General features: G+C 35.6%; 3 protein-coding genes across 13 annotated transcripts in view; 1 reads left to right on the top strand and 2 right to left on the bottom strand.

Annotated features, from left to right (window-relative positions):
- Nucleotides 1–7,756: 7,756 nt before the first annotated feature.
- kra (basic leucine zipper and W2 domain-containing protein kra) lies at nucleotides 7,757–10,525 on the bottom strand. The gene is made up of 9 exons (XM_088183610.1): nucleotides 10,465–10,525; nucleotides 9,978–10,226; nucleotides 9,683–9,783; nucleotides 9,315–9,619; nucleotides 8,985–9,120; nucleotides 8,807–8,914; nucleotides 8,349–8,568; nucleotides 8,155–8,277; nucleotides 7,757–8,084 (listed from the first exon to the last, which is right to left on the bottom strand). The coding sequence occupies exons 2-9, from the start codon at nucleotides 10,213–10,215 to the stop codon at nucleotides 8,056–8,058; spliced, it is 1,260 nt and encodes a 419-aa protein (XP_088039736.1). The 5' UTR covers nucleotides 10,216–10,226; nucleotides 10,465–10,525; the 3' UTR covers nucleotides 7,757–8,055.
- A 2,815-nt stretch (nucleotides 10,526–13,340) lies between these two features.
- mRpL45 (mitochondrial ribosomal protein L45) lies at nucleotides 13,341–16,225 on the top strand. The gene is made up of 2 exons (XM_088183612.1): nucleotides 13,341–13,568; nucleotides 15,207–16,225. The coding sequence occupies exons 1-2, from the start codon at nucleotides 13,542–13,544 to the stop codon at nucleotides 16,137–16,139; spliced, it is 960 nt and encodes a 319-aa protein (XP_088039738.1). The 5' UTR covers nucleotides 13,341–13,541; the 3' UTR covers nucleotides 16,140–16,225.
- The window catches only part of loco (regulator of G protein signaling family member locomotion defects), a 39,198-nt gene continuing 28,642 nt past the window's right edge, over nucleotides 16,175–26,730 (bottom strand). For all 11 annotated transcript variants that reach the window (XM_088183588.1, XM_088183590.1, XM_088183589.1 and 8 more), the window contains 8 exons: nucleotides 26,365–26,484; nucleotides 25,103–25,597; nucleotides 24,820–25,035; nucleotides 24,207–24,419; nucleotides 23,899–24,135; nucleotides 23,619–23,825; nucleotides 17,608–17,893; nucleotides 16,175–16,654 (listed from right to left, as the gene is read on the bottom strand). In XM_088183588.1, coding sequence (XP_088039714.1) covers nucleotides 16,248–16,654; nucleotides 17,608–17,893; nucleotides 23,619–23,825; nucleotides 23,899–24,135; nucleotides 24,207–24,419; nucleotides 24,820–25,035; nucleotides 25,103–25,597; nucleotides 26,365–26,484 — 2,181 coding nt within the window. In that variant the 3' untranslated portion in view covers nucleotides 16,175–16,247. The remainder of the gene's footprint in view (nucleotides 16,655–17,607; nucleotides 17,894–23,618; nucleotides 23,826–23,898; nucleotides 24,136–24,206; nucleotides 24,420–24,819; nucleotides 25,036–25,102; nucleotides 25,598–26,364; nucleotides 26,485–26,730) is intronic.

The following is a 26,730-nucleotide window of genomic DNA, read 5'->3' as shown; positions in this document are numbered from 1 at the left end:
TATCTAAGGAATCGAAAAAAAAATTCAAAAAAGTTTTTTTATACTATGTATCAAAAGAGTTTAATAAAATATATTTATAAAATAAATTAAAAACATAATAATAACAACAAAAAAGTAAATAATAATAAAAAGAAACTACCAAAAAATAAAATTTCCAGCACGAATCTAACCCGCGTAAATAACGTTCTCTCTCGATCCTTGATATAACACAACTAATACGCAAAACCAAATGTATATCAAATTAGTAAACACGTGTTTGAGCCTGCAATATTGAAGAAAACATAATTCTTGAAAAGTAGAGTGACCCGCAAGTTAATATGTTTCATACAAAAAAAACGGCATCAAAAAAAACGATAGGGTGAGCGCTGCGCCGCCGTGCGACCAACGGCGGGTTAAGCGCGCGGTGATATCCCGATCATGTATCGGGATATCCCCTCAGTTGCTTACATTTGACAGTTCTGTCATCAGTCAAGCGCGCGCCGGGATACCGCTTAGTGCGATTCAATAAACAGTAAAATATGTTAATTAAACAAAGCATTTTTCATACAAAGTGTCAATTGAAAATGATTTAAAGTGTATAACATAATTAAAACTATAAATTATGAGTGTGCCAGTAAGTGTTTGGTTATATGAATAATATGTCACGGTTATTCTAACAAAATTACCATTGACTTTCCAGGATCTAATATTAAAAGACAAACAGCGGTGATTGGCCAATTAAAGGTATACATACCAAAGTTAATTAAACAAAGTAACATTTTACCCACTATATAGTATCGTTTACAGTTAATTTTCAGAAGCAATGATAGATCTAATAACATTTACGTATGGCAAACAATTAATATATGACATATTGCGACTATTTTGAATAAGATGAAGATATGTCAATCTATGTGTTTAATCCTCTACAGTATCTTCCGTCAATTTTGTTTTTCGCTTGTTGTTTAAATTTAATTTATGGATTATATTAGTAGTAATAATGTGTTCAATGCTTAACTCTTGCTAAAGGTGTTTTTAATTATTTTTCAGAAGCAATGAGGGAGCAATTTGATGACTTATATGGCCACAACGTAGAATTGGTATATATAAACAAAGAGTGAATCTTCTCATGTTGAAGTCACTGCCAGCAAGTATTATCTTTTTATAAAGAACATACTACATAAGTTTAATGTAACTGAATATCTTGAATTTGGCTATTCCAAAAGAGGAAGAAGGCATAGAACAAAAATTGAACATATTTTGCCACATCGGAATTAAAAATAATCCACTCTTACATATTTTGGCTATTGATTATTCCAGGTATGCAATCACATATTTATAATCATTGTAAAATGTTGTTTATTAGATAACATCCAAGACACTACACATTTATAAGCTGTCCGTTGGCTGATATATATATATATATATAGCGTTCCGACAGCGCCGATTTGATCGACATTAACTTTCAATCCTCATACATACTAAGGATTTATTTGCAATTCATAAAATCTAACGAATATGTGCATTAAATCAGAAACAACGATAATTTTTATGTATTGTAAAAGGAAAAACTCACTTTTCGATCTCGGAGCCCGGTGACGGGAATTCAAAATTTGAGGATTTCATTACGAAGATAGTTTTATCATTCTTTATCTAATTTAATCAATGTATTCTTCTTGTCCTATACACATTATGTATATATTTCATTTTCATAGTTATAATACACCTAGGTAATTTGTAATCCGATTATTTATAAAAGGAAAAACTCACTTTTCGGCCTCGGAGCCCGTCGCCGGGAATTCAAAATTTAAAGATTTCATTACGAAGATTGTTTATCTAGTTTAATCAATGTATTCTTCTAATCCTCAACACATTATGTATATATTTAAGTTAACATAATTATAACACACCTAGTTAATTTGCAATCCGATTATTTATATTCAGTCAAATGACGAATTAATGAAAATTATTGTCGTGTAGCAAAATTTTATTATTAAATAAAAGTGTTGTCACGGTACTGTCTATTTGAATTTGAATGCTTATTTTTCATTGGTCGAAGCTATTTGAATATTTGAATGCTTATTTTTGATTGGTCGAAACAACAGAACGCATTGCCGGCGGCTCGAAAATCAATCGGAGCAAATTCAATTTTTATTTTTATTATTATTTATTATTATAATTCCTTTGTTTACGTGTATTGTTACACACCGTTCATACAAAGCGATACGATTTATAGAGTATAGAATTGAACGGAGAAGGTTTCGTTTAAAGTTATGCGCGTCCGGAAGCGACGGCTTAGAACAATTATATATAAGATAATAAAATTTTGCTACGCGACAATAATTTTCATTAATTCGTCATTTGACTGAATAAAAATTAAATATATACATAATGTGTTGAGGATTAGAAGAATACATTGATTAAACTAGATAAACAATCATAAAATAATCTTCGTAATGAAATTTTCAAATTTTGAATTCCCGGCGACGGGCTCCGAGGCCTAAAAGTGAGTTTTTGCTTTTATAAATAATCGGATTGCAAATTAACTAGGTGTGTTATATAACTATGAAAATTAAATATATACATAATGTGTTTAGGATAAGAAGAATACATTGATTAAATTAGATAAACAATCATAAAACAATCTTTGTAATGAAATCTTCAAATTTTGAAATCCCGTCGCCGGGCTCCGAGGCCGGAAAGTGAGTTTTTCTTTTATATTACATAAACATTATCATTGCTTTCCGATTTAATACACATATACGTTAGATTTCAAGAATTTTAAATTAACCAGTTATGTTTTAAACATGAACGTGTAATATATCCTTAGTATGTGAGGATTGAAAGTTAATGTCGATCAAATCGGCGCTGTCGGACAGCTTATAAATGTGTAGTTTCTTGGATGTTATCTAATAAACGACATTTTACAATGATTATAAATATGTGATTGCATACCTGGAATAATCGATAGCCAAAATATCTAAGAGTGGGTTATTTTTATTGTGGCAAAATATGTACAATTTTTGTTCTGTGCCATCATTCCTCTTTCTGAATAGCCAAATTTAAGATATTCAGTTACATCAAACTTATGTAGTATGTTCTTTATAAAAAGATAATACTTGCTGACAGTGACTTCAACATGAGAAGATTAACTCTTTGTTTATATATACCAATTCTACGTTGTAGCCATATAGGTCATCAAATTGTTCCATCATTGCTTCTGAAAAATAATTAAGAAACAATAAGACTCTTATCAAAAGTAAACATTAAACACATTATTACTACTAATATAATCCATAAATTAAATTTAAACAACAACCGAAGAACAATATTGATGGATGTACTGTAGAGGATTAAACACGTAGATTGGCATATCTTCATCTTCTACAAAATTGTCACAATATGTCATATATTTTTTATTATTACTAGCATTGTAATATGTTTAATTAACTTCGGTATGTATACCTTTAATTGCCAAATCACCGCTGTTTGTCTTTTAATATTAGATCCTGGAAAGTCAATAGTAATTTTGTGTTATATTATTCATTTATAACTAAACACTTACTGGCACACCCGCAATTTATAGTTTTGTCTATAATTTCAAATGCTGCATCACTTGAATCATATTCAATTGTCACTTTGTTACAAAAATGCCGCGATTATAACATATTTCTTGCCAGATCTGACAGAAGAACTGTCAAAGCAAATTTGGGAAGTCCCGCGCTTGAGAACGAACTAAATTGATTTTAACGAGCGAAATTGATTTTAACGAGCGAAATTTATTTTAACGATTTAAATTGTATAAAATTTATTAAAATATGTATAAAAATCATCAAATACAAAAAAAAATGTTTTTTAAAATATTTTTTTAGTTTATAGATTTAAAATATAATATAAATAATGTGGATATGTATTAGCTTCTCTATACAGAAAAAATATGTACCTAAATTTTGGCGAACGTTGGCAATTTAAAGTTTTAGTTTTTAGAGAATTTTTAAAACTTTGCTTTAAAAAATATTTTAAACAAAAAGGGGCAAAGTTTCATATTAAGTACTATTCATTACCAACCACCTACTAAGCGCACGGTATTGAAAAAATCCCTCTTACTGACGCCTTTGAAAGTAAACTACACAAAAATGTATACCACTAATTTAAATATTTTTTAAATTAAAAGTTTCAGAATAAAATTTCAAGATTTATTCAAAATATTTTTTTCAACATTAAAAATATTTTTTATTTTATTATGGATTTTAAATATTAATAATTTATTATAGATTTTAAATATCATTAGTTTATTATTAATTTTAAATATAGTGAAAACTTTTTACACTCATTAATTATTAAAATATATAATGCTGCGCAGAAAAACATTTACTTTAAAAGAGATGTAAATCAAAATATTTTTTAATCAAAAAAGACAAAGGTTTCAAAATTATTAATATTTTTAAAACGCACTTTTGGTCTAAAGTAACAGATTAGGTGCTTGATATCTTTAGTTTATTGGTTCTTTCTCATTAGTAAATGTAATTAAAAACTGACTTTTATATTTACACATAAAACATAGAAATATTTTTTTTTAATTATAAAGTAACTTATGGTGTCACCAAAGAACTTTTTTATTACGAAAATTTAAATTTATGATATAATTGTGTTATGCAGCGTAAAAACTGGCACTCAAACACATAAAATACGCTAAAACACAATCAATGACTTATAATCACTCACATTGCACTAACTATATATGATCGATTGTGTTGTAGCGTTAGTAAGGTGTAACAAAATATTTTATCATATCAGTAATATTTTTGAGCGGATGTGTAACCGATGCTATTTATTATTATTATTATTTATTAAACTGTGAACCTACTTTTAAATGATACAAAATGTTACGTTTTAATATTATTTTTTATGTTGAAAACATTTTGATATTTTTAGTTTTAATAATATTTAGTAAAGTTACAAACCTATTTTAAAAAATATTACAACGAAATCTCTTTGTAACGAATACCGAAATAACAAAATTCCCAGTATAACGAATCTTTAATTTGTCCCCGAAAAACTTGCATACAAAATGTATTCATTATAACGAAGACTGATCTCAGTATAACGAAATATTTTGATCCGAATTTAAGAATGACGTTGCAACTTTACACAATATTTCTCCAAATTCAGTTCGTTCTTGACGTGGTGTGTGACAGATGTGTTCAAAAGCGACATTACAGGTGTTTCGCTGACCCTGAAACTTTTTTTATAAAACATTTTTTTCACAAATTTTATTGTTTCATACAGTATCCTTAAAAATGGGCAAAAAACTATCTGTCAACCTTATAAGAGGTTATTTTGATGTTGTAGTAATGTGATAATTAAAAATAAAATATATCATCTTCCTTACGTTCAATATAACGAATTTTCAGTATACCAAAATTTATTCATTGGTTCCGTGAGCTTTGCTGTATTGAAATTTCATAGTACAATTTTTAATTTATTATTATCTAGCCAAGTTTTAAACCTATTCATAAATGATATACAATATTTAGATTTATCATTAAATATCTAAGTTTCAATATAACGATAAAATCTAACGTTGTAAATCTAATAAATAATATAAAATGTTTTCTTCTGGAAATATTTAGTCAAGTTGTAAACCTATTTTCAAATGAATTGAAAATGTTAAGTAGTTTTTTTATAGATTGAACTATTTTGTCTATCATTGAAAATTCTAAATAGTAATGTCCAATTTGAACCATTTAATTTAAAAAAATATTTTTAAAAATCAGAACGAAGCAAAAATTATATTTAAAACCCAAAAAGTTGAGGGTCCGGTATTCGCACACTCGCTAGCTATCGGTACCTCACAATAGTGAGGTACCGACAGCTAGTATAAAATAATTATACATATTATTTCACAATATTTTTTTTTTGTTTATCAATATTCATATAAAATTATTGTAAACAATTCGGGATTCAATTTCTACGATGAGCTTTTCTGTGTCGAAACCATTTTGTGTGAATGATGTATAAGTTGCCTCGAAAGTCGCTCCTCGTGCGAATGCACTCATCTAAACCCATGCTTTTATAGGTTGCCGCGACAGGCAAGTCGCCTGTGCATCACCTCTGCACCCATTTAAAACCATATAAAGTACAGTCGTCGGCGGCTAGCCGACAGTGCGTATGGGCCCTAAACGACCACTGACTGGGCAACTTACCCCCCCCCCCCCCATCTCTGGAAAAATCTGAAAGCGTAACTAAATACGCAGTTTTACGTGCTTTTGTTATATTAAGTTTTGCACACACAATTTACATTTCGCACAAAATAAATAAAAAATAATATATACATATGTAATATCACAATAACTGGTTGTCAACTCCTACCGTATCGTTGTTAGTTCCAGCGTCTGTGCGTTTTGTATAAAAAGTGGAAAATGTGACGCTCACTGGTCTAATTCATACAAAATATATGGTGTCTTTTTTGTGAAAAATTTAAATTTTCAAGCAAGACGAGTACGATTTTTACCGAAAATAAGTTATATTCATTAATATAATAGAACAAGCAATATTCGAAAATAAAGAACAATTAGTAACTGCATTTTGAAATATAAAAATGCATTATTTAAAAAGCGGACTTGAGCTGCAAAGCGACACCTATCGATTGTAAACTTAATTAATAAAATAATCTAAATACTTACTCATCTTACGAATCATGGCGCAGCTTACAGATAAAAAAAACTAGGGTAAAAAATCGCCGAATTTTCAATGTTTCTTTATTGAAAATTACTTTAGAAGCATTTCACATGTTAATAATTTGTTTACATTATTGAATCTTGTTTTAACCAAAAACAAGACATTATTTTTTTACCACTTTTAAGTTGACATACGAGCCGTTGTTTTTGAAAGTGGTATAAGTCTACTTATTCATACATTGATATATTCAAGGCTGCATTTGAATCGAACTAAAATTATTGACTTTTAAAACCAGAAGCTATGTAAATTTTATTATGTAATAATAATTATTACAAATGGACTTATTTTAAATTTGTGTAAAAATGTAAAAAATATCAATTAAGATGAACACACACAGTAAACAAATAATCAGGTTTATTAAGAAATAATTGCAGTTATACTATAATGAATTTTTAAATAAACAAGCATGAAAAGTAAACAACTTCATTGTGATAATTAATGATAACAATCTTACTTCTCATTTATACTTAGCAGTGAATAGGAGGAAAACTCAATTATAATTATTAATACAAACACTTGTTTCGATTAATTTATGACAATATTGTGCACCATTGATTATAAATATAAAAAGAGGATGTTATCCGATTTCCAAAGACTTACACCAATTAAAACAGCTCATATATCGTCGAAATAGGATAGATATATAAATATTATTAATCTTAGATTTATTTCAAGGACAGTATGTAAAAACGTTTCTATAATGTCGACGGAGTTCGGACAACCGCTCTCCGCAGAAAGGTCACTAATTGAATCCACACAGCTCGAGTAACGTTACATTTATTCTCTATGCGTAATATACATACATGCGTAATAAATATGTACAAGACTCGGGACCCTTATAAAAATACCGCATATAGTACAGACGACGGTGCGGCCGTAGGGGCGGCGGGACGCCCCCCCGGTCGTCGGCTAAATTGACTATGTACAAAGCGAACCTTACGACTAAGTCATCGTAAAAACTTACGGCACTCGCTACTTTACGAATTAAGGCAGTCGGCGTCGAGAGGAAAGGATGGTAAACTAAAAAAACAAAATAAAAAGGTCCAATTTTACGTTTATTACTCGTCACTTTGGAAAATGGAAGTCGAACGCCCGAGTGTTTCGTTAAAAAAATATAAAAAATAAAAAGCGCTCTTTTCCGCCTAATACTGTCGGATACTCTACTACGGCTCCGATGCCGCGTACAGGTATATATTCGTTAAATTAATATCGCCGCGCTCTCCGTAGATCGAGTGAATAATTTAAAAAAAAAACACGTTACACATATATATTATTAAATAAATTCAACGTTCGATTATAAAAATGCCAGATTAAAATTTCGACTGTCGGACACAGTTAATCTTCTTCTTCTCCGCTTTCAGATTCTGGGGAGAGAGAAAGTTCATCAGTAAAAGATACTAGAGTGATTTTCGCCAAAAATTATTGGACGTTTACCTTCCTCCGCGTTCTGCAGCCATTCGACGAATTTTTTCATTTGTTCCACAAACATCATCTTGCCCTTGGCGGAGTGAGCTTCGTTGTACCATTTAAGAATCACTTCCTCGGAGACTACTTCAGCTGCAATGCCAATTTATATTTAGAGGAATCGAACGGGAATCGAAAGTTACGCTCTAACGTCCGATACTCACTCTTATACATTAGTACGACAATCTTTTGAAAGGCCTTCATGAAGTTCATGTTTTCGTAGCAGAACTCCTGCACTTTGAGCAGCAGAGCCAGTTCGGCTCTGGGCGTGGTCGTGAAGGCGCCGAGGAGTTGAGTCACGCCCTTGAGGTGCTTGACCGCCTGCTCGGCGACCAGCTCCTCTTTCTTGTTCCATTCCGTGTGCGACATGACGGTCGTCCATATCTGAAACGCAGATCTAACTTTGAATCCGACCCGACAGTTTCGTCCGAACGTTTTCCGAGAGGGATATGATCAGGCTGCCGTATCATCTACTGCCGCGAACCGTTGTGCAAACCACCGCGATGATCCACAAAATACTTACAGAAAACCGCGATCGATTGCTTCGGTTCGCAGATCAGTCTCGTCATCGGTTTCATCATGTAATCGGGGTACAAACGCTCGTTTCTCAAGTTTTACTCACCAGAGCTACGACTTCGTGGTCGGGAATGTTATTTTTCTGCGCCATATCTTTCAGGTCGGTGATGGTCTCCTTTAGAGGCTTGTTATCAGCGAGATTGTGCTCCAAATGCTGAAAAATACACAAAAAAAAAAAATGTTTTATGAGGGGTCGAAAAGTACAGAGATAACGAAATATTTACCAAGGTGAGATATTTGCGGGCCTTCTGACTGGCCTGAGCCTTGTGCAGCTTCACCACTTCGGACAGCTCTTTCTCGTTGAACAGATTGGTGAAGTATTCCTCGGTGCGTTTGTTGCTGGGGAAGAACTCCATCAGCCTGAAAGGAAAGAGCTCGTTGACATAAACGTCTAGAGTCGACCTTCAGTCTGTGGCGACGTTCGATAACGAATATTTCAAAGTGAAATATCGCCAGTAAGGTCACGTTCGCTTTTGCCCCGCAACGGTTCCCCCCGTTTCTACGGAACAAACGGAGCGAGCCGAACAGGGGCGCAGAATAAGTCACACTCTCACCTTCCTTCTATTTGACCTTTCTTGAGGGCGGTCATAAGACTGGATATGCCTTTCTCCTGTTTGTACGTGGTGAACACTTCGACCATGAAGTCCAGAGCCATGTTGTCTTTGATCAGGTGGTCGTTTATGAGCACCAGCAGGACGGAGGGCGGAACCGAACCGTTGCCGATCCACAGAGCCGTCATGCGCGCCAGCTTCACCCTGTGCTCCGGTTGGAATCCTTTGAGGAACACCAACACCTTCTTCATCTCGTCCTCGAACATCTTCTCCAAATATTTGTAGCGCCTCATCATCTTGACGAATATCTGCAGAGTGGAACGCGTGAATGCGAATTCGTTCGACTATTGTATTAGACGCGATCGAATTACCTGTTCGTGGTTTCGCATGGATTCCATATCCGCGCTAGCGCAGAATATGCACGCGTCCGTGTGCGGTTTCTCGCCATCGAGGGCGATAGATCCTCCGGGGACTGAAAAGACACGCTTATCAGAAAAGACGATGGCGATAATGACGAAAGGGACGGTGCGACGACGAAATTCATTATCAGATAAAACGAACGTAAGGCGGGTCGTCACGGTGAATCGGGACTCTAGCCAGTGTATCATCATATAGGGCGCCACGTGACCGAGGCGGTGGTGGGGGGGGAGTAGTGAAAATACGCACCCAGAAGACCTCCGGCTATGAGAATGTCGAAAAGGGCCTCTCCATATCGGCGGTAGTCCTGCTTGGAGCCGAAGCCGTCCAGGAACTTTATGATGGCCTCCGTGTCGTGGCCCGTCTTGTCGAGGCCGGCGATGACGAGGTCGCGGAATCCGGTGGGATCATATTTTTCCTTTTCATCTCTTTTTCTGGTCTTGATGCGTTGACCCGATAGTATTGGTTTTTCTGTCTTTTGACTCATACAATATATTACTGCAACCGAACCAAGTCAAATTTAAGGTTAAAAACGGCCAGTGCGCACGCGCACGGCGGCGTCGACGGGAATGGAGGGGAGGAGGGAGGGGGCGATGTCGCGCCGCCACGCGTTAGCTGCGAGGTTGGGAGGCGCGGAGACGACGGCGGCGGCGGCGGCGGCGGCGGCGGCGACGACGACGCTTGGGAAGCGGAACCGGAGGTCGAGGGACGGCGAGTCGAAGAAAATGATACTCACGGACAGGCGCTGGGGCGAGCGACGAGAGGCGAGTGGCGTCCGGCGAGTCTCCGGGCAAAGTGGCCGTCGCACACGCGCAGCAGAGCGGAAGACGGCAAAAATACTCCACTTTGTTAGCGCCGCCGAGGCTAACTTCGACGCTAAATCGACAGTGCTACCACTCAGTTTTAATTCCAGAAGCACTTAATTTCATTTTAAATAATATCAAATTAACATAATGTTTTTCATGCTAGACCAGTGGTAATAATCACCAATAGCGGTAATAGCGGCCAATAATTATTAAAAAACAAAATTGTTCAAAATAAATTAAAAAACAAACGTAATAAAAAATATTTGCGCATTTAATTGTTATGTTACGTAAACTCTTTATAGTAAAAATTAATTATTTTAGAATTAAAGGTTAAACTATAATGTTTTGGAACTAGAATTATGCACATAAAAAATATTTGTTATTATTTTGCGAATATCAAAATGTCTACCGGTTAATATATCGACCATTGACCGTTTTGGACATACGTATCTTGAAAGTAATTTTATTTTAAAATAATTAAACAAATACTGTTACAAAAATATCATTTATTGCTCAATTATGTATGTACAAATATACATATATAAATTTATTTACTAAAAAATATTGGGTTCATCCAATTAATAAGTTAAGAGGAAATAGAGGCGAATTCCATGGTCTAGCGAAAGAACTAGGGAGCGTCGAAGAAAGATTCTATCTTTATTTCAGAGTGATCAAAATATAGTTTGAGGAAATACATTATATGATTGAAAATTATTTAAAAAAATACATATGAAATTTCATCGACCGCTAGGGACAAAAGAAAATCTTGCTGTCTACTTAAGGTAATTTTTTTTATTTACTTTTAGTTAGCACGCATACATAAAATAAAAAGTAGCATACATACATATATAAAATATATAAAAAAAACTGTAACATACATAAAATAAAAATGTTTCAAAATTTGCATTGCTATAATAAGTTGCCAGGTTTTTGGGCGGCAATGTAAGTGGGAGTGAATTGATAGATGACTGGTTGAACGTGGGTTTTAGGTAGACCAATGATAGCATTGCGGCGAGGAAATAACTTTTAGGTATATTACCTTTATATTTGTCGCTTTAATGCTTTTTTTTATTGAAATTGTCTGATTTCTGCTTGAGAAACAGCAGTGCGTAAACCCAACTTAATTTTGGTTTGGTTGAGTTTTCGGAGCTTTTTTATTGATTTACTCATACTAAAAAAATCTTACAGTAAATCTAAACTGATGAATAATGATCAAAATAAAGTATTTATTTATCGCTTATCAAAAATGCATTTAAAATTTTATAAGAATGATTTTGAGTTTTCCAAGGACCTTTGCAAGTACAACCGGACATGGCGGGCAATGTAGTACTAGCTGCTTGCTTAGGCTGACCATATTTTTCAGGATTCAAAACGGGACGCTCCCCAACCCCATGCCTTTAATATAAAAAATGTTACTCATCCAAAAAAAATACAAATTTTTCTTGAAAAACCATTATTATCGTCAAGGAAATATATTATTTTTAGCCACAGATATGTGCCAATTTCGCTGTGCCATAAGCCGCCACTTAATATTCTCTTATAAAATTAACCATGCAATAAATATTTTCTCTTGATAACAATTAATTTATAATTTTGTAATTTAACATAAATTAAAGTTTACTTGATATTCGTGCAATAAACACTTTTATTAAATTCAACAATGATAAGGGGTAACAAATTCTGTCAATGTTAGCCGTCACTGGGCTGCAAATCTCCCAATTTTAAATTAGATTTACTTTGTTGGTTAATTAAAATTTCGAAAGTTTTCACGTCAAAGGATGGAATGAAAACGAAAAGTACAAAAAAAAATTGTTGACTGAACTTTCGAACATGTGCTTAGAATTAACTTAAACAAAAAGCATCGGCGTTCAGGCAAAAAGTCATAAACTAGTAAATAATGAATGGAAGTTGGGAACTCAGACATCTAATGCAAAATAATGTCGGTTTACAATGTTGTCAATATAAAGCTCTGAAAATAATTCGATCTGTATGTGAAAATATAACATAAACTATTTTTTTAGATAATATACGAATTTTTAATTCCGGGACATTTTCCGGGACATATATTCATGCGGGACATGGAGTTAGAAGCCGGTACTGTCCCACAGGATCCGGGACGAATGGTCACCCTATGCTTGCTGCCTTCATAACTACGTATGTACCCAAAACATTCATAAATTATTCGATGAAGAAAGTTTAAACCGAAAACAGCAGTTCCTCAGACGGTTTGTTTAATATCGTTTGTCAATTTCAAGAAATCCATCTCGAGACGTTGTTTATACACGAGAAAAATATAAATAATATTTTATTAGCCCAGAAGGCAGTGGCGTAGCTAGGGTATGTGCCGCCCAGAGCGATCCTTAAAATTACAGCCCCCCCCCCCCATACATTTTTTGCAGGGTCATAAAATCAGCATTTCTTTAAATAATAAATCAGAGAGGTGAAATAGATTCATAATTATCTAAACAAATTATAAATATTGAAAACTAACCTGGTTCTTTTCTTTTTTGAGAAATTTCTTCCCAAATTGCAGTTCTTATTAACTGATCCTTGTACTCCTTACATTTCTGACTATACATAGCTTCGTATTGCTGAACAAGTTCAATGAATTCCTCCGACATCTTCTTACACGTCCGACCACTGTGATATGCGAGAGGATGCTTCTAGACTAGAACGTTTGCGCCATATGACCTCCACCACCGCAGATCTGGTGGTGATCTATGATCACTACCACCGCCGCTCTGGCGGCGATCGGAACCATGTGATCGCCGACACGACATAATAATGTAATTCTAACCATACATTTAGTATAGTTTCGATATTATGCTGATGCGTTACGACACTCCCCAAAAAAGATATTCATAAAAATATGGTTTCTGATCGTGGCGCCGATATAATAACAAGTACCGATTTATGTAAAAATTTGTAGATCGTTCGATATTACCCCGAGACTATTCGCAAACGTCAAAGTTTGATGACCGCTAAATTTATCGCTTAGACCTTCGCGATGGCCGTCGCGCAACTGGCTCGATTTGTAAGTTACTTATATTCGTAGCAAAACCTGAATAAATAAAAGCCGAAAAGGCAAAGGAATCGAGCTTAGGAGCAGGCGGAGTTTCGAGTCTCCTCCTTCGCCCGGCCGACGCCTAACCTAAATTTTTTTCGCACGGTTGCTCTTACTCGTTTAACCCTTATCCGCTCTTTATTGGGAGTAGTTTTCGGATTGTCGATGTTGGAAATTTGTCAGTCATAAAAATAACTACCTATATCTCAAAAAGCATTAAATGTATTTGGGTAAAATAAAAAGATTGTTTTAAATATGTATAACACCTCACATTGAGGTTCTTTTTATTTTATATAAAAATTACAAAATTAAAATTTATATATTTACATATTTTTTTTAAGTGTGCCAATTCTTGAAACATTTATCAACACATTGAATGTGTAATTTGCTTATATTTTTAACATATGTATAACATATAAGTTTGCTTTTGATCTTTTCTGGCCAAAGTTCCGAATAATTTACCTAAAATCTTACAATGGATTTTTCTGCAGACTGTCCCACCAACTAACAACAAGCGGAAAGCTTCTAGGTATATTGTCTAGGGATTTTTATATTATGTAACTATTTAGAATAACCACATTTAACGAGTAGACTTGACAAATACCATTACCTTGTTCATCACAGAAATTTCCTTTTACTGGTAGTCCCCCCTTTTTATTTTGATGGTCCGTTGTCTAAGTTAATTTTTTAGATTTATTCTTACTGTTCACAGCAAGAAATGTCTTTAAATAATACAGGAGAAGAAAGAAATTATCCATATATAATTTATGGAAAACTATTATTCTCCTACATACATTTTTAATTGTCATATTCTGTGTAAATATAACAACAAAATTGAGGAAAGCCTGCGAATAGGAATGCAAAGACAACCGATCAGCTCAGATGATTGTTCATTGATCGAATGGAAGGAGCACAACCCTCAGTATCCAAAAAATCACATTATACCTTTTATCATGCCCGATAATAGTTTATATTGTCAAAACTAAGCCGTAAAGGCAAAAATCATTTCAATCATAGCTACACTGACAAGAAAGAGTTGAAAATAATTAGTATCCTCGTTGTCTAATAATGATGTGAAAAAAAATAACCCATTTATAAGGGTCTGCCAATAAAGTACATTACCACAGTAATTTTGATGTAAATATTTGTTAAAATCCAAAATAAAATTATGGTTCATTATTCACGTAATCTAATACCAATATTTTGGTTACTGTTATTGTAAATCAATGTAATCTGATTTTAAAATTGCGAAATTTACCATACTCGCTGGTCTGCTGGGCAGCGAATGACGACATTCCGCTGGGCATTTAAAGGTTAAAAGACCCATCCGATAGATACGACAATAGCTGTACTGATTTACATCGGGAACTCGCAATATAAAGAAGTTTTCAGAGGTTTACCGTAATCTTATTCGAATTACATTATATGTATATCGAAAATTATTTTTGTTATTCAACAAACCAATAAAATATATCCCACACTCTATTAGACTCGCCGCTCATATTGTGGGACAATTATTATTTTTTTTTCATAACTGAATTGGAATTCCATTTATTCTAATTTGGAACGTCTTTTCTTGCTTTAATTTTACTCGTTCTTCGGTTTCAGCTGCCGCAGCTGGGGGCGACGGCGCCTCTTATGCGGCATGGGGCGACAACGCCTCTTCTGCAGCACGCGCGCGGCAGCAAGCACTGGCTGCCCAAGTGGAAAAAGTTTCGTACCGCCAAAGTGATCAAGATAGAGCTGCCCGACTACCAGAAGGAGAAGGAGCGATCGGAGGCCCCCGAAGAAGCCGACTACATGAAGCGGCTCAAGGAGATGGGCATGCAGCCGCCGCGTCCGTGGATGGAGCGAGGCTTCTACATATCGTCTACCGGCGCCATCATAGAGCCGTACGTGCCGCCGGAAGGCGACGGCAAGCTGTCCGTAGTTAGCTTGGGCGGTGTCAAGCAGAAGGCGGCTTTCGTCGAGAAGAAGGGCAAGAGTCTCATGGCTTACCGCAAGATTCGCCAGTACGAAGAAGACTTCGGCTTTAAAGCCTTCGCGCCCGTGGCCAAAGATATATACGTACAGGCGCACACGTACCTCGTGCAGAAAGACTTCCAGCGTCTGCAGGAGTTCGTCACGGAGCGCTGTTATCCCGAGATGATCCACAACGTGAAGCAGAAGACGGTGAGGTGGAAGTTCATCGAGTCGCTGGAGCCGCCAAAGGTGGTGCACGCCCGCACCGGAGAGATGATCTCCAAGGATAACCTCTTCGGGCAAGTGACGGTGCGCTTTCACTCGCAGCAGACGCTGGCGGTGTACGACCGCTTCGGGCGGCTGATGCACGGCAGCGAGATCCTCGCCAAGGACGTACTGGAGTACGTCGTGTTCGAAAAGCACCTGTCCAACGTCTACGGGACATGGCGCATGCACTCAAAGATAGTGCCCGACTGGATGCCAGAACGTCAGCCCGCCTTCAAGACGTTCGTCGCTCCGGACGAGCCGGCGTCTTCGCAAGAAGAGGGCGTGTCTAGAGTCGCGACGACCCCCGCGTAGTTATTAGTTTTGTTAACTTTTGTAAATAAACATCGTCAGACGCAACGCTTTTATTAAATAGAATACATTTTATATAAATACATAAACTCAGTTCTTTATTTAGAAATATCACACGAAACTACCGCCAGGCCGGTCCAGGTACGGACTCTTGTCGGGGCGGAGGCCGTGGCCCCAGTTGGACGGTTTGATGGGCAGCACCTTGGGTTTGGGAGGCAGCGGCGGGGGGTCGCTCGTCCGCCGCCGGCCCTCCTCGCCCCAGCCGTCGTCGGAGACGCGCTGTCCCTCGGGGTTCTTGTCGCCGTTGGAGTCTCCGGAGTCGGCGCTCGTTCGGTTGAGCGAGAGTCGCGGCGCCGGGCTGGGAGTCGCCGTCGGGGGCGGCGCTACGGTTATCTGGGCTGCGTTCCCGAAGCCGTATCCATCGACGTTCTCTTTGCCCTTCTGCGGCTCCCAGTCGGAGTCAGCGATGCGGTCTTTTAACCTGGCCCTCTGAATTTGCTTGAGATTTTCTAAAAACTCTGAAACGTCAAATTTGATTTTGTTAACCAATTTTAAGAAATAAAGCGAATTAATCGAGAAACCGTTGAACAAAATTTTTCGTAACATTGCAGCTGTCGATGTGTTAACATCCAGACGTTTCGCTACATATTTTTTATGGATAAATAGCTGCTCTAAAATGTCTATGAAACACAGTTTGACAGTTGTGAAACGACTATTTGCTGTTCAAACACAAACCTAACCTAATGTAATTTTATCAACAACAGTTCAACAAATAGTGATTTTATGATCCAGTCGGTCATAAAATGCTGTTAAGTATTTTTGGTCAGTTCAATCGATCGTTTGTCATTTTTCGGTTAAAACATTGTGATTCAAATTTGAATTTATTACTTACAAGAATATTTTTAAATTAAGTCAAAGTATTTTCAGTTTTAAAAGAAAAATACAACTTTTCCAAAAGGATATAATAGAAAGACATTGAATCACTTTCATCGCTTAAAAAATACATTTCAAAATCTGATATTCCTCCTGCAGCAATCATTAACTATCAAACAAAATTAAAAAACCTGTTGAGCAATTTGCAGATTTAGTAACATTAAAACCATCGATTGCATTTTTATTAAATCCGTTTGAAATCAATATGATTAGTAATGGTTTTACATTATTAAAATGTTTACTTCCTGTAATGGTATCAGGAGAATTATAATTAATTGAGATGCAAGAAGATCAAGGTCTACAAATGTTACATAAATCGGCAAAATCAATCAACGAATTTTGGAAATGTATACCAACAATTAATTATAACAATTTAAAAAATGCAGCTTTACGTTTACTATCAATTTTTGGATCGACATATGATTTCGAATCATTGTACTTGATGAAATTAATTAAATCAAAGTTGACCTAAAATAATTTCATCTAAAATAATTAATAAGAACTTTAATTTAAACGGTCGCTTGTAAGTGAGCATTACCTGCATTATCCGCCGCGCCTTGGGTCCCAACTGCGTTCTGGATGTTGACTCCGGCCCTCAGCTTCGCGATGAGTGGTTTTCTGCGGAGTTCGCACTCTGCGTCATCCGCGCAGCAGCTGGAACCGCCTTCGCTCGAAGCCGACCGGGGTATCGATTTGGCGAAAGCGCGCTCGGCCAGAGCGTTGGAGAGCGGCTTCTTGATCTTCACTCCTTTGGATCGGTGGTCGTCGCGCCGCATGAACCTGCCGAATATTCCCGAGGAGTGTTCCGAGCTGCAGTTGTCCGACTGAAAGCGGATAAGAATGGTCATGTAATGTCATGTTTTTTATAAAATCGAGTTGTGTATCGACCAACAAAACAACTGTAATAATTTCAAAAATCTCATAACCCGTACAAAAGTGATCAATTATCTTTTGAGAGAAACGCAAACTAATCCCTCTCAAGTAAAGAAAACGATTATTCAGAGTTCGGTGCGGCTACAGTTTCTTTCGATCGGATTACTGCCGAATGATATTGAGTAAAACAGTAAAAACTGCAAATAGTTTTTTTTTTTAAAGCGTGATGCCCATATTTTTACCTTCAACTTTTTTATTGCACACTACTTATTTTGATTTATTTTTTGGTACTATTTATTAATAAAAAACATATTTTTCACCTTCCACTTCATAACGTATGTTTATTCACGCTGGAAACAAATATCGTCCGGTATTTACGAATATTATTTGTACAGATGAAAAAATAAAACTAATATAACGTTTTAGAAAATCATTAAAATTAAAGACAAAATCAACAAGTAAAATCCATGAACTACGACACATTTGGGCTATGTTGAGCTAAGTATGCAGTGTTGATTTACGTTGTACTATGCACGTGTTTGAATAGTCAGAAGTTACAGCATGTTAAAATATCCTACTCGGATTGACGATCTGAGGCAAGATGGTGGACGTGTCAACTGTTACTCTCTCGCCTATTGATATTCGGAGGTTAAATAAATTTAAAAAAATGAAAACAAACATGTCAAACTGGACAGATATTAACCCTTTGAGAGGTATCGCCATACGTGTACAGTGGTCGATCTTTCACTGTTTTGGAAAACCCCAGATAGTTATAATATTTACATACACGACAGTCAAATGAATAAGACATTTGCAAAATTATTGTGAAACGCCATATTAAGTTTAAATTTAGGAAAAAATTACTCTAAAATTGTAATTATAAGTAATATATATATATATAAACACGATTAAAACTATTCATTTATTAAATATTTATTCTTCATATGAAATTAAAGCAATAACATTGGTACCTGTAATCGCCTGTAATCGAAAAATATTTAAGTTTAACGTTTCGTTTAACAGTGAAAAAAAAGATATTAAAAATAATACGATTAATATTCTGTAGGGTAATCTTTTGTCATTAAAATAGCCTTACAACTGTTTGATATGGATGGCTTCTATAGAAGTTGTCAAGAAAATCGCCAGTATGCTTAGGCACCTAAAGGTGGATAAACCTTTGAGCCAAATAATATGGTTATTTAATATAATTTAACCACTTTACCCTTTTATACGCACGGGCGCGTTCAAAATGTTTTTGGCGTTAGACGCATACACGCACGGGCGCGTGTGAACTCTATATTAAAAAAAAATCGTTCTGCATAATACCTTGCGTTACTACGCATTCTCTCATATGTGCGTTTGTATCGAAGACATTTAATCCTCATAAATTAAATTAAAAAAATGACACTTTACGACAGGGGTGGCCAACCCGCGGCTTGCTTTGAACATTTTTATTTATATATTTTTTATATTTCATTTTTAGTATTATATATTTTTTTACAATTAACGTTTAGTATCATTATTATTATATTATCTATATTTACATGTAAGAATAATACTAAACACAATAATAATAACTCATTGCGTTTTAATTTTTCACTCCCAAAAATGTCTATAGTGTATCAAAATCTAATATGGGGATATATAATTTTATATGTGGCTCTCATTTCCGTTATGATGCATTTCCAAAGTAGTAGCAAGATCATTTGGGTTGGCTACCCCTGCTTTACGATGCTAGTATTTTTTTACACGTTTCTATCTATGCATTCTCTCACATGTGCATTTATATTGAAGACATTTACCCCTCATAAATCAAATAAAAAAACTGACACTTTATGATGCTAGTATTTATTTTACACGATCAGATTGCTTTCATTTCACCCACTTCCATGGACTGCGGAAATTATCAAAGACAATTCGAATATATTTGCTTTATTTCTGGATGTCATCATAAATTAGGTAACAAAACAGAAACTTCGTTTCAAATATTTCAAAAGTTTCAAATATTTTCTCAGATGATCTATTCATTCAGAACTGCGTATTATAACCAGATGGTAAAATATATTCGTGTAAAATCCACAAATATCAGAACCAAAATTTAGTTTGTTTGACGCGAATGGGGAAAAAAATTAGAAGAGACGCGCAATACCATTGTCCAGAATGCATGGTTGCTTTATGCGTTACACATTGTTTCAAAAATCACCATACTGTATTATAAGGTATTTTTTTTTTATTTGACAACAAACATTACGTAACATACACACACATACATATGTATTTCTATGTGATGTTTAGAGTTTGGATGAAAAGAAACAGCAAAGGAGGCAACTTAAAAATTTTATTAATTTAAAAAAAAAAAAATTTAAAAGTGTAATAATAATAATAATTATGAATAAATAATTTTAAACTGAATTTTTTCATCATTCTCATAACACATCACATAATAAATCGCAATAAAAAAAGGTGATTATTTTTGACCATTTTTTTAAAATAAACCCGAGGATGAAGTGGTTAAGACTGTAAATCACTTGAATTTATTGAATCATATTTTTTAAAATATGGCAGGAATAGGTGCCCTCCATATATTAACAAATTTCGAAATGGCGCACAAAAATATCAGCCGCGGTGAAAAGGTTACCACAAAAGCTAAATCATCCTATATAGGGTACTTTTTGTTACTGTTTGACCCTTGACTTCGCTAGACATATTCTGTGATAGGTGAAACGTCGCCGCGCTATAACATTCCGGTGATATTCATCACAATATAATAGGAAAATATTTATTTTTGTATGGAGCTATGGAAAAAATTATGATCAAGCAATTTAATGTACACGTTTTTTTAATACATTATGTATACACTATCCAGGGGGTTTCAACCATTCTAATTTTTTATAATAAAATTATTTAATTATGTAATACATATCTATTATAAATCTAAACAAGTATTAAGGAATCATATAATATATTTAGATATAAGATATACGACATTAAAATTTTAGTGCATTTAAAATAATACGTAATCTTTCTAAACTGAGCTAAATTTTTATTTCAAAATTGAAATGCAAAACCCATGTAAATATAATAATTTATTCAATACGATTGTTCCACAGAGCGATCTGCCGAATTAAAAAAAACAATTAGAAAAATGTCAAGCACCATATTATAAAATTCGAGAAGACTGCAGACAGAAGATAAGAAAATTATCCTGTTATAAATGAAATTAAGGTATTAAAAACGTCTCGATGGAAAGTGATATTAGATGACACTGACAGTAATTAAATGCATAATTACACGATAATTTAGATGTTTAATTTTTTCATTTCTACCATTATTGTTAGTTTTTAATATAATTAATAGGTTTTTATTAATATCCTAAGATAAAACATACTGCAGAAAAAGTTTAATAATTCATATTTACTTTTTATTTTTATTCATTGTAGGCTTACGCATTTTAAAAAATAACTCAAAAAACTGTTGCGTTTGACTCAAGGTCATTTAATACATAAAAATGGGAAATGATTTGCTGATTTCGTTAAATTTACAAAATACAGTTGAAAGAACCTAACCTCAAATTTTGTATGGGTCCCTAGTCCCCCCCCCCCTATAACATAGTATTCCTATAAGGAAGTCCCAATCTCTCCACTATAGGGGAGTCGGCTGTATATAATTATACAAAATAAATTAACGAAATTAAATAATAAGCGTTATAATAAATTATTAAAATAAACCTACTAATACAAAAAAGTAGTAAAATAAATCAACGCAATAAAATGTTGATAATCACTATTTTTTCTATAATTTACTATAAATGCAATATAAAATAATAATATAAACAGAAATAATAAAGTACTCGAAAATACTACAACACCTATCTACTTTATAGTATTTCGTGTCTTTCTAATGATTTACCATTAACCACTTCACCCTTTTACACGCACGGGCGCGTTCAAAATGTTTTTGGCGTTAGACGCATACACGCACGGGCGCGTGTGAACTCTATATTAAAAAAAAATCGTTCTGCATAATACCTTGCGTTACTACGCATTCTCTCATATGTGCGTTTGTATCGAAGACATTTGATCCTCATAAATTAAATTTAAAAAATGACACTTTACGACAGGGGTAGCCAACCCGCGGCTTGCTTTGAACATTTTTATTTATATATTTTTTATATTTCATTTTTAGTATTATATATTTTTTTACAATTAACGTTTAGTATCATTATTATTATATTATCTATGTTTTCATGTAAGAATAATACTAAACACAATAATAATAACTCATTACGTTTTAATTTTTCACTCCAAAAAATGTCTATAGTGTATCAAAATCTAATATGGGGATATATAATTTTATATGTGGCTCGCATTTCCGTTATGATGCATTTCCAAAGTGGTAGCAAGATCATTTGGGTTGGCTACCCCTGCTTTACGATGCTAGTATTTTTTTACGCGTTTCTATCTATGCATTCTCTCACATGTGCATTTATATTGAAGACATTTACCCCTCATAAATCAAATAAAAAAACTGACACTTTATGATGCTAGTATTTATTTTACACGATCAGGTTGCTTTCATTTAGATTGCTTTCATTTCACCCACTTACATGGAATGCGGAAATTATCAGACAATTGGAATATATTTACTTTATTTCAGGATGTAATCATAAATTAGGTAACAAAACAGAAAAAAAAAGTTTCAAATATTTTCTCAGAAGATATATTCATTCAGAACTGCGTATTATAACCAGATGGTAAAATATATTCGTGTAAAATCCACAAAAATCAGAACCAAAATTTAGTTTGTTTGACGCGAATGGGGAAAAAATTAAAAGAGACGCGCAATTCCATTGTCCAGAATGCATGGTTGCTTTATGCGTTACACATTGTTTCAAAAATCACTATACTGTATTATAAGGTATTTTTTTTTATTTGACAACAAACATTACGTAACATACACACATACATATGTATTTCTATGTAATGTTTAGAGTTTGGATGAAAAGAAACAGCAAAGGAGGCAACTTAAAATTTTTATTAATTTAAAAAAAAAAATTTTAAAAGTGTAATAATAATAATAATTATGAATAAATAATTTTAAACTGATTTTTTTCATCATTCTCATAACACATCACATAATAAATCGCAATAAAAAAAGGTGATTATTTTTGACCATTTTTTTAAAATAAACCCGAGGATGAAGTGGTTAATGTATAATGGTATCTTAACAATAACGTAGGAAAAGAAGAAAGATTCGGAGGACATGTGCCAATATTTACTATTTGGATAACAAAAAATCAGCAAAATTTTCGAGAAAACATAGAATTTTTTGTTAAAAATTAAATTCATATGAATATTTTTAAATGTTTTACAACGGCTGCATAAGAAAGGTTAGGTCCGTGCAATAATTTTTTGAGTCATTTTTAAAATAGTGCTGTGACCGGGATTTGGTTAATTAGTATAAAAACTTGCGAGTGAATTTTTTACTTTTTGTACTTTCTAACGTTTTTGCGGACTGCGCATACTCATTTGAAAATATATTTATTACTGACATATCTCAAACTGGATTTATACTACATATATAAATAGGAGATTTGGAATCTGTACGACTCAACTTATCGAAATCATATATTATCGTATAATTATTATTAAAAGTAAACGTAGCCGAGATACTCACTCTGATGGACTCTCCCTCGATGTTTTCTTGTATCTTCTCCGATTTCCCCTGCAGTAACTCTTCAAACACTCGATTGGTGATTTCGTCTAAAGACGGAACGTTAGATGCCGGATTGTAAACAGGATTCTTGCCGTTTTGGCGTAGCGACGCTGGGTCAGTTTGTCGAATGGGATCGACGCGGACTAGCAGTCTCTGGCCGTCTACGCTCTGTAAGTTCGACGGCGGACTAAGTTAGAACTTTCGAAGCGAAACTAGCCGGAGCGAATGGAAAAACAGACACCTGGACGGGTCGCGACAGCTCCACCGTTTTGTCGTCCAGCGAGACGCGCAGTCCCTCCGAGCCATCGACGCCGTACTTGCGGAGGACGGGCTTCAGGACGTCGGCGAGCGCCTTGTCGGGCTTAGCCTTCACCGACACGACTTTGTGGTTGGGGAGGTCCAACTTAAATATCACCCTCTGCTCCACCGTCACCTCCTTGCCCACCAGTATCGACGAGCTCCGGTTGATGTCGATCGGCTGAGAGAAAGAAAGAGTGAGAGGAAGTTCTACGGGACGAAACGGAACGTAGCGAGCAAACGACCGCTCACCTTGCTGCTGTCAGCCGCATACGCTTCGTACGACTGGAAGCGCACGGCGCGCTTCTCCAAGAGCTTGTCAAGCAGGAGCCGCACCGTCTCTTCGCCTCCGGCCGCCGCTACGACGGAAGTGGCAGCCAGACCCGGCACTACGACTCGGCAGAGTCCGACGACTGGCCCTCCACAGCAGGAACCCGAACCTCCACACCCTCCGGGCGAATCACACTGAAAAGACAGAATACACTTTGCCGCTTGTAATAGATCTACGATTAATAATGTATTTTCATTGCTACGTTGAGGGACTTTTGATGATTCAAAAAATAAAATTTAATTTAATAACGGAACTTTTTAGCAATTAATGTTTAATTAAATAACTAAGGCAAAAAAAATACTAATGAATTAAATGAAGATCTTTATAAAAAGTCGACAAACTAAATAAGACTTTTAATCTAATAAAAATTACCGACTTATATTAAGAAAATTAATTCAGCACTTAAAAATTCTATATTTTTTTATTGGATAAATCGCAATTAAAGAGCCGTACACTGTAATTCGGATTTATCTGCACCTAGCACATAAAAGGTTAAAATATTTTTTAGCACGATTTGCTCTATTCGTGAATTACCTGCTTGCGGTTGAAACCCCTCGTCACGTCCCAGCCGGCGAGAAGCGACGAGTTCGATCCTTTGAGGTCGCCGTCGGCTTGGCGATCGCTCTTCGGATCGTCGACTTCCTCGTCGTCGTCGCAACATCTGTCTCGGGATTTGCTCCTAGACTTTCTGTGCCATGGGAGTAGAGACTTTCGCCGCCTGTCTTCCGCGTTGCTGAGGGACTTTTTTAACTGAAAAGAGAAGCTTCAGTTTAACCTTTGACTTTGTGGAGAGAGGTACGAGAAGTCGGACGCTCACTTTGGAGGAGCCGGAGAAGGAGCCCACCGCCAGGTCGGGATCGCCCGGATACGGTTGCGGTCGCCCCTGCAACTCGGCCAGCAGGCACTCCTTGTACACATCGGACTTGATGAACCTCGGATAGCTGTCGAACTTCATTAGGTTGAATATCTGCTTCTGCGCTTGTAGAAAGAGATCGAGAGGCGCGAGCGGCAAGCGCTCGGCGGCTAGATGTCTGGCCGAGGCGTCCACGTTGACAGGATCGGGGGCCCCATCCGCCAGGTGGCGAGCGTGAAGGGCGACGGCCAGGGCGGGCCTGACGCCCGGAGGCGAGCGACTCCAGCGCTCGCAGGCCGTCCAAAACCTGATGTTCTCGGCGGAGAACTCCCGCTCCAGAAACGCGGCCAGCGCGTGCACTCCGGCCGGCTCGCTCAACAATCGCTCCAGAGAGACGGACCACGAGGCGGCACCTCCCTGTTGCTTCTCCGAGCCTGCGCTCTTGTCGTCGCTTTCGCACTGAAATTGCATAAACGTCACCTAATGGAAAAGAGAGGACGTACTGACGTCCTTCATCAAAACGCATCTTAAACGATGCGCGTAATACTTTTAAGACTTTGAGCGTATCTTATATTTATTAAAAAATTAAATACTCCATATGAATAAAGTAAACTAAATATCCACTGAAATTAACGAAAAAACACACGTACAGCCTGCATATTTGCGCACAATCGAAAAAAGTGACAAATAATAGGAATCAAATTGTCATATTATTAAAAATACACTACTGATAATTATAAAAATTGGTGTGAGCACTCACCAAATACAATAACAATGAGAACTTTTCGGTCGTAAATATTCAATCATCTAAGCAAAAGAGAAAAATCTACGAACACCACATGTGTGACTATCTTAGTATTTGTCGGCATCGATTCTAAATGAAAATTCGTTACGGTGTTACATTTATATAAACCTATTTAGGATAATATATAAGGATATTTGAAAAGATTTATAATAATGACATCCGTTAGAAGAATATTATATTTAAAATATAATTAATCCATTTTGGTGCCCTTAAATATTCAATGTTAAAGTCTGTTAAAGATCGAGTTTTATAAAATGGTGTTAGCTTGTGACCGGCTGTACGGTCGCGTCCCCAAAAATTGTGTTAATCGGAATCTGGCGCATTAAGTGTTAAATATGGTATACGACAAATATCGCAATAACACATAGTAATTTCGAAATTCAGCGAAAGACGTTCTTAGACCGAACGGAGGAAGTCTCACCTCGGTGTACATGTCATGCTCGGAGGCGACGAGGCTTCCGGGCCTGCGGTAGGAGCGGTGCGTCGGAAGTCTCCCGGAACCGCCTCCTGCCCACCGGCCGAACGGAGATCCGGAGTCGGTCTGAAACGAAGGACAATATTTATAATAGGGTCAGTGGATAAAGGTTTTCGGTAATATACGCGAGATTAGAAACGCTACAGCTGGATCAGTAACTTAAAGTTATCGAGTTCTTATTATAAAATATGAAGAAAAGATGGCTCTAAATAATAAATATTTATCCTTTAACGACAAATCCGGTACGAAAGGCGACAAAAACCGCTAAATTTAGTCTCTTATCGAGAAAATTCGCATACTTCGGTATCCACG

The sequence above is a fragment of the Plectrocnemia conspersa genome, unplaced genomic scaffold (genome assembly GCF_051122295.1).
Source record: "Plectrocnemia conspersa isolate PC_06_02 unplaced genomic scaffold, ASM5112229v1 ptg000003l, whole genome shotgun sequence".
Taxonomy (NCBI): Eukaryota; Metazoa; Arthropoda; class Insecta; order Trichoptera; family Polycentropodidae; genus Plectrocnemia; species Plectrocnemia conspersa.
The sequence above is the reverse complement of the archived record's forward strand: the minus strand, read 5'-3'. Positions and strand labels throughout refer to the sequence as shown.